At 51.0% G+C, this 8399-nt stretch overlaps 1 protein-coding gene across 1 annotated transcript in view; it reads left to right on the forward strand.

The window, feature by feature from the left end:
- Positions 1–8399, forward strand: part of TRAPPC9 (trafficking protein particle complex subunit 9) — a 637992-nt gene that overhangs the window by 379440 nt on the left and 250153 nt on the right. The window contains exon 18 of the mRNA XM_042780905.1: positions 726–868. Coding sequence (XP_042636839.1) covers positions 726–868 — 143 coding nt within the window. The remainder of the gene's footprint in view (positions 1–725; positions 869–8399) is intronic.

Raw genomic sequence — 8399 nt, forward strand, 5'->3', positions numbered from 1 at the left:
ACCTTGGCATGGAGGTGGAGTCCTTCTGGCCAGGAATTGAGCTGGGCTTGGGCTGTCTCGTGTCACTGGCTTCTTAAACCACTCTTAGCCCTGAGGCTGTGGCTGTATCTGGTCTGCGGGCCACAGCTGGCTGAAGCCTGGTTGAGGACCTTAGGGTGGAGGGTGGAGTCCTCCTGGCCAGAGATTGAGTGGGGCTTTTGCTTTCTCGTGGCAATGGCGCCTTGCCATGCTGTGCCTGCTGCAGGCGGGATGGTGCCCACGCCCTGCCTGTCCTTGTGGGGCCTGTCCCCCCGGGAAGCGCTGGTTCCTTGTTGCCCTGGGGCCTCATCTCTCTGAGAGGCTCAAGGGAGCAGCCTGTGTTTGTGGTTCTCCAGCGTTTACTCCCTGCTGTCAGGGAGCAGCGCCCCACCCCCAGCTAACGCTCGGATTCCAACTCTGCTGAATGAGATGCACCTTTCCTTCGGCAGTGCTGCACCCACCCACAGGATATATTTTTGAACCCCTTTTCATTTGCACGTCCAGGCTGAGACCTGCTGGTGTGTTGTAGGCATCCGGGTGCCGGCGGAAAGATGGTGCCGGGGTTGGAGACCGGGTGAGAGCTGCCAAAGGCTGAGAAGCTTCCTCAGCCGGGCTAGCCTCCGACTTCCTGGGTGAGGGCCTGCCTCCGGGTGAGCAGGGCCGACCCCCTTCGGGAGGACTGACTGACCACTGCTCTGTCCTTTTAGAATCTGGAAGCTGTCCTGAATTTCAAGTACTCTGGAGGCCCGGGCCATGTTGAAGGCTACTACCGGAACCTCTCCCTGGGCCTGCACATGGAAGTGGAGCCGTCTGTGTTTTTCACCCGTGTCAGCACTCTCCCCGCAACCAGGTAAAGCTGTTACATTGCCGTCGATTCTGCCTCAGAGTGGCCCCACGAGGCAGAACAGAGCTGCCTGATAGGGCTTCCTAGGCTGTCGTCTTTACGGGAGCACGCCACCAGGTCTCTTCTGCAGAGTGACTGGTGGATTTGACCCACCTGCCTTTTAGTTGGCAGCTGAGTGCTTAACCATGGTGCCATCAGGGCTCCTAACTTTCTCCTAGAGTCCTTTACAACTTTGTTTGGTACTGACCTTGGTTTTCCTTATAACTTGCCCCCCACCGGGTCTTCATCTCTTTGGGCCTCAGTTTCCTCGTCAGAAAGATGGGCGTTCTCTGGGAGCCCGGCCCTGCCTGAGTTGTAAGTGAAGGGCTGTACAGAGCCCAGGGCGCTCTGCTGAGCATGTTCCCGCCATGTTCACGAGGGCCGTGCAGTGCTTGTGGCCTCACTGTAGGGGTACATGCTGCTCATGTCCTGAGCGTGGGCCCGATTCCCAGCTGCCCCAGTGCTCCTGTTAGCAGGGAGCTCCGCAGAAGCCCACATTGCCTTGGGGACTCCTGAGGGAGCCCACCGTCTCCTCCATCTCTCCCGGCATCCCAGTAAGATGCAAGATGCTTTGTGCAGACCAGCTGTGTGGTGTCTTAGTGCTCCCGCTTCATGGAGCCCGGGAGCCTTTCCTGCACAAAGGTGTTTACTGCCACTTGGTCTAGGTCTAGTTCTCCTTTAGAGGCAATGACGTCACACGGATGTCTGCTTCAGTCCCACATGTGGCAAAGTGTTCCTCTTTGGGGCAGGAGGGTAGCAGTTCTTGCCTGTAGCTTTGGAGTAGCTCTGAGAGCTGGGGGGCTTAGCCACGGGCACCCTGTGTCCCCCATTCCTGCCCCAGCTGCTGAGCAGCCATCGGAAGCCAGTGGTGATCCTCACCGAGCACATCCGTGTTCTCCTGGGTCGGGATACATGGGATGGACTAGTGTGATTTATTCCCAACAGAGATAAAGCAGAGTGATGACAGAGACATAACTGGGTGTCCTCACATACGGAGGGGAGGGCATCACATGCCGCCTGGCCCCGTCCACCAGTTGGCCCTCTCCTCTACAAAGGAAAACAAGCTGTTGTTGCCCAGGTTAATGTTCACATAAAAATCCTTTCAAAGAGACAGAGCTCCAAATGATAAGTGTGGTTTCCGTTTATGGGAAAGACTCTTTGGTGCCCCAGCCACTGGAGAATGGCCTCAGTGAGAATTAATGGCTTTGCTTGGGCCTTTTAGCATCACATTTCATCATCTATCACTTTTCCAATCCACGGAGCAGCAGCCTTCCGTGCCAGGGCTTGCCTCTGTTTGGAGTTTGTGTAGAGCATTAAAGAGCTTGCCCCTGGGGGCAGAGTTGGCCAGGGCTGCTGCCAGCTTGTATTAGAGCTTGAAGGCCTTTCTGTGCATTCAGTGTGCTCCACCGAAGCCTGGCACGTGGCTTCTCATCCCTCCCACTCCTGCTGCCGTGGGCTGTATAAATAGTTCCTGGAAGCCGTACAGGTTGTCACTGAGTTTTTCCTCACCTTTTCTTCCTATTGATTTCTGGCATTCACGTCGTGCCCCCTGCAGCTCTAAATGACAATTTAAGACGAAGAAAATGCTGCTGTGTGCTACGCTGCAAATGCACGCTTAGAGAGTCGGTCACCAGCCAAGTACTCTCTAGCTCCCGAGCGCCAAGCCCTTCGGCCTTGCTCTTTTCCTTTGGCTTGCATGCTTTATTTCCCTGCTCCTGGGATTGAGACATTGTTTCTCCTAATCTCCTTTTCCATTGCTGGCCACCAGATTCCATGCAGTCAGCTGGTTGCGCACCTCAAGGACCCAGTACAGACTGTGAACTCATCCCATAAGTTCTGCAGGGTCTGGAAGCCAGGCAGTGACATGAGAATATAGTGTTTGAAGGATCACACAGAGACAGTCAGCATCAGAGGCTGGCGAGCAATAAGCACAGGGGCTCGAGAAGCTGAGCACAGTGTGATGGAATTATGGGGCAGCAGGAGGCCTAATACATGAATCACGTGAATTTCTGAAGGAGATGAGAGAGGGCAGAAAGAATAGTAAAGATCGCACAGGAGCAAGTCTGGGGGCAGGGTGATCAACCGGACAGCTATGGATCCTGTCCCTAGAAGAGGCGACAGAGATATAGTTGAGTGCAGAGGATGGGTTCAAGCAGGCACATTCAAAGAACAGCACACCCTCTTCTAAGGCGACAGTGCTGTACATGTTGGTAAAGGGTGTGTCTCACAGGGCTGCAGACCAACCTAAATTCTCATCAAACCGAACACTTAAGCCCTGTGCATCTCACTGTATGTAAATCATGCCTCATTTAGATATCTGTGAGGCCCATACTTACAAAGATGGCTACAAGTGGGAGGAGCCCCTGCTTTTACTGGAGAGCAGTGGGAGGTGGCCTTGAAGACATCACAGGAGGGTCTCGCCACCCAGCCAGTGGGAGGAGTGGCCGCAGCAGCTGGCCCTGTGTTCTCTTTCCCTTACTAGGTATGAGCTTTGTGAGGTTGGGGCCGATTGTTCATCTTCATACCCCAGGGCCTGGCACCTCTGGCCTGTCAGGCAGCTGCGCAGTCTTAAAGCATGATTGAGTGAGTGCATGTAAATACCAAGGATGTTTTTGTTCAGTGTCTTTTTCTGTAAAAAGAATGACTTTTCTTTATTTAGACTCATGTAGGCTCACACCCTGTTTTCTTAAAGACCCATGTAAATTGCGTGGCCTGGGACACAGCGGGACAGCGTGTGTTGTGGGTACTGACTTTTGGCAGTTTACTGATGCTCACATGAGAAGGTACACACTGGAAGCATTGTTTTCCATTTTGCTCACAGGTGGAGATTTTGCTTCCCATGTCATGGCATTTTCAAGTTGTAAGCATTGCCAGAGATAATCTGTTTCACTTGCATTATAAATGAGGCCCAGAGAGGTTGTGTGACTGGCCCAGGGTCACACAGCTTTCTGGTGTCCAGATACCCAGGCTTCAAGGCCACCAAGGTACAGACAGTTAGATGACCAACTACAGGTCAGCTGGCCCCATGTAGAGATCCAGGCTGATTTTAATGTAGATAGAAGTCAAATTTATGTCAGTAGATATCTTCATTGCTGGTAGAAAAAGAAACATATACTTGGAAACCAAAATAAGGAATGTCTATTAAATTATTTGCTCCTTGGCATAGTGTGTGTGTTGGCCCTAATCATTGATATTCACAATATATGTGTACTTTTCTTATTGGTAATTTTGCCAGTGGTCATATACTGGAAGAGAAAGAGGAAAGGAAGTTCTGTTTGTTCAGGGCCTGGTGGTGCAGTGGTTAAGGCATTTGGCTGCTAACCAAAATGGTGGTGGTTTGAACCCCCCAGCTGCTCCACAGCAGAAAGATGAGGCTGTCTGCCTCCATAAAGATAGCTTTGGAAACCTAATGGGGTTGCTGTGAGCTGGAATTGACTCAGTGGAAGTGTTTGGTTTGGATTTGGTGTTGCATTCCAGGAGTTTCCTAGGTCCTTTGGGATCAACATGTGCCGTTTAAACTCCAGGAAACCCTTGAAAGTTGGCGTGATTATCTGGACATGTGCAATAACTGGCCTCAGGAGGCTTCTTGATGAGTGGAAGGGACATGCCTTGAATCATGGCCTTTGTGACATGTGCTTTCTGCCACATGGCCTTTGATGGTGGTCCTCAGACCGGGGCTCTAGTTTCCATTCTTCCCCTTACAGTCACAGCAGCCTTGGGAGTCTCTCCCAGCCTCAGTCTCCCGGAGTGGTCATCTCCTCTCTGCTCACCCTGTCGGAGAGAGAGAGTCACGTTAAACAGCAGAGAGCACAGGGGATGCTTCTCTGCTCTCTGAGCCGAGTCTAAGCGTGAGGCAGAATTTGCATTCTTTCCAGCACTCTCCCTGCGAGGTGTACAGGCTCGTGGGCTTCCACGTAGGGGCTGCCTGTGAGGTGTACAGGCTCATGGGCTTCCATGTGGGGGCTGCCTGTGAGGTGTACAGGCTCATGGGCTTCCATGTAGGGGGCTGCCTGTGAGGTATACAGCCTCGTGGGCTTCCATGTAGGGGCTGCCTGTGAGGTGTACAGGCTCATGGGCTTCCATGTGGGGGCTGCCTGTGAGGTGTACAGGCTCATGGGCTTCCATGTGGGGGCTGCCTGCGAGGTATACAGGCTCATAGGCTTCCACGTAGGGGGCTGCCTGTGAGGTGTACAGGCTCATGGGCTTCCACGTAGGGGGTCTGTTACTCTGGAGATTCACTTTTTGCACAGAGTAGCTCAGTATGTTGCCGAGGACCAGACTGAACTGGGGTAGGCTGAGCACCCCCTCTCTGAAGCCGAGTCCCCCCGTGATGCCGAGCCCCCCGCTCTGCCAAGGCGCTATTTCGTCCTCGCCTGCTGTAAGAGATGATCTGGTCTCATGCATTTCTCCTCTGAAGCTGGGTGGGCTGTGTGGGCAGGTCCCTCTGAGCAGTGCAGAGGGGGTGATACTACATTACTGATAGAAATGGTACCACTTGAGGCGGGCTGCCACTTACCTTTAGACATGTACACACACGCGCACACACACACACAGGAGGGTGGGCCAGCTTGGCTGTGCAAGACCCTTGTGCTTGGGGACGTGGAACACATGTAGCTTTGAGCGTTCGGGGTCTGTCATGGTTGCCCTTTCTCAAGTTGCTGCATTTATTTATTAGATTGGTTTTAAATTTAACAAGAGTTTAGAATTTGACAAGCACCAGGACCCAGAGCCAGACGGACCTGTCTCTGAAGTTCTATTTCTACCTATTTGCTTTGTGGTCCTGAGCAGGTCATTCCATTTCTTTTAGCATCATTTTTGCTTTGTCTGTAAATGCAGAGAAGATACAATGCCTGACACGACACAGATCACTGTGAGGTGGTAGCTGTCGGTTTTCCCGTGTGGTGTGTGTGTGTGTGTGTGTGTGTGTACTCTGCCATCACCACCATCAGTTGCTGGGGCCTAGATTCTGACTCTTGGAGATCCCGTGTGCATCGGAAGAGAACTGTGCTCCAGTGAGTTGTTACTTTCTTTAAAAATAAAATTCCAGTGTGGTTTTTGGTTAAAGTTTACATTGCAAGTTAGTTCCCATTTGACAGTTTCCGTACCGTGGTGGTGAAGTTCGTGTGTCAGCTTGGCTGCACCTGGGTGAGTGGCTGGGCAGCTGGATGTAGTATTCCCCATGATGAGACAAGTATCAACTCCGTGGTGGAATCTACTGTGAGCAGCTGAGTAGCTGCCTTAGGGTTGGGGTCTGCTTCCTGTATACAAGGAGAAGCCTTAGGGAATGGTCTTTAGTTTTATGGCACGCTTGGACCCTGCATGTAGCTGAGCCGTTGTTCAGCAGCCATGCTCTGCTGACCTTGGGACTTTCGATGGACTTAAATTAATGGCCTGCCGTGTGGTTTGTTAACATCAGGACTGTGTCATTTTATTTGTCGACCTTGGGCTTGTTAGCCTCAGCAGCCAGTAGCTGCCTGAGTGAAAAGATGCCTCCAGCTTCAGTGGTCTGGGAGCAGGAGGCAGAGCTGAAGCCCAAGGGGCTTTTACACAGCCCCTCAAGCCTGGCACTTTGAACTTGGACTCAAAGCCACCCAACTGTAAGAGAATAAACTCCTGTTTGTTAAAGCTATTCCCTTTGTGGTATATTCCTGTCAGAGCAGCATTAGGGAACCAAAACACCTACAAATTGCTCGCTGATGTTAGGGACATTTTGCAGAGTGACCATATTCCCTTTCCTTGCATTTTGGTTGTTCCGTTTCTAGTGCTCTAGTCTCCCTGCCCCCTTATCTTCTCATCTTTGCTTTGCATCACTGTTGACCATGGGCTTTTCAATAGCTGAGTTTCAGAACTGGCATGCCAGGCTTTCTTCCGAGGCATCTCTGGGTGGACTCAAACCACCAACCTTTCAGTTAGTAGAAGGCTGAGTGTGTTAACTGGTTGAACCACTCGGGGACTCTGTGTGTACTCTACTGTGTGCACAATTCTAGGGATAAAGGAATGAGCCAGTCGCGTCAGGCTGGGCCAGCTTTGCTGCAGTCCCCCCTGTGGGTCAGGCCAGGTGCTTTTCCTTACTAACCCCAGTGTGTCCAAAAGGCCTGTTTGCAGGCTGGACGTCTCCATGCGATTGTGAGCTCTTTGCAGGCAAGCACTCCGACTCACTGCTGTATCTGTAGCATCTAGCACAGTGCTTGCTGTACAGTACGCAATAAGCACTCCGTTGAGTTGTTGAATAAATGTGGCTGAGATGTTTACAAGCACAAGGACCTGTGTATGGTGGGAGCCTGGGAGAAGGAACAGCTCGACACTCATGGGAGCACCCAGAAGAGGTGCAGGGGAGTCTTTGCCTGGACAGGAGGGAGGGGTGCAGTCTGAGAGCACACTGGCTGGAGCAGAGGGGGTGCTCAGCGCAGGGAGCAGTGAGAAGCTGTGCCGGTCAGAGAGCAGTGGGGTCACATAGCAGAGCAGGGCCCAGCTGCTGCTAACGTCATGTGTGTGTATTTCAGTTTAAATTTTTCTTTCAATTGATTTTTTAAAAATTGTCTTGTGGTAAAATATATGCAAGTAAGTCCCCAGATCATGAACAAGTTCTGTTCCTAAGTCTGTCTTTAAGTTGAATTTGTACATAAATCAGAACGGTTAGGTATGGTTCATATCTAATGTCAGGTGGTCAAATGTTTTTCTTAGTATATAATGTATCTTTCTCTGCATAAAAACACTAAAGAAACACTTCCAGATACACTAAAACATCTTTAACCTAATAACATAGTAATGATAGTAAGGTTTTGATGTGGTCGCCAAGTGGTACCCGTATATTGTTAAGAACCACTTAACCTCAGACTTTTAAGTAATCGGCTTTGTGGGGTTTGCTTCATAATTAAGGGTTGGAGCTAAGTCAGACATTCATAACCCGAGTACTGCCTGTGCAGGAAAAAATTTGCCATTTTAACAAATATTAATTCTTGGTAGCAATATACAAAGCCAGACACCCGTCCACAGTTTCTGCCTGGGTCTTCGGTAACATTGGTTCCACGCTTCACATTGTGTCTCCGTTCTCACTGTCTCTCCCCGTGTTGTTTTATCATCAATAATTTAAGGGGCTCTCTGCCCCTTAAAGCGCTCGTCTGTGCTTTAGATTAGCTGTCATCAGGGGAAGCTCATATCACAAAACAGAAACAAAACTCACTGTCATTGAGTTGTTTCCGACTCTCAGCGACCCCCAGTGGGTTTCCAAGGCTGTAAATCTTTACAGAAATAGATCACCCTGTCTTCCTTCCGCGGAGCAGCTGGTGGGTTTGAACCGCTCACCTTCTAGTTAGCAGTCAAGTACCTTATCCACTGTGCCCCCAGAGCTCCTATAGAGATGCTCCTTTCCTCTGAAGGAAGGTTGGGCATTCCTACTTCCGTAGTGATACTGCCTCGGAAACCCAAGGAGGGGTCACTATGAGTCGGGGCCGACTTGATGGCAAATAACAACAACAACAACAAGCTCAGGACAAAC

Source organism: Orycteropus afer, unplaced genomic scaffold (assembly GCF_000298275.1).
Source record: "Orycteropus afer afer isolate SDZICR_OR568_19922 unplaced genomic scaffold, OryAfe1.0 scaffold00069, whole genome shotgun sequence".
Taxonomy (NCBI): domain Eukaryota; kingdom Metazoa; phylum Chordata; class Mammalia; order Tubulidentata; family Orycteropodidae; genus Orycteropus; species Orycteropus afer.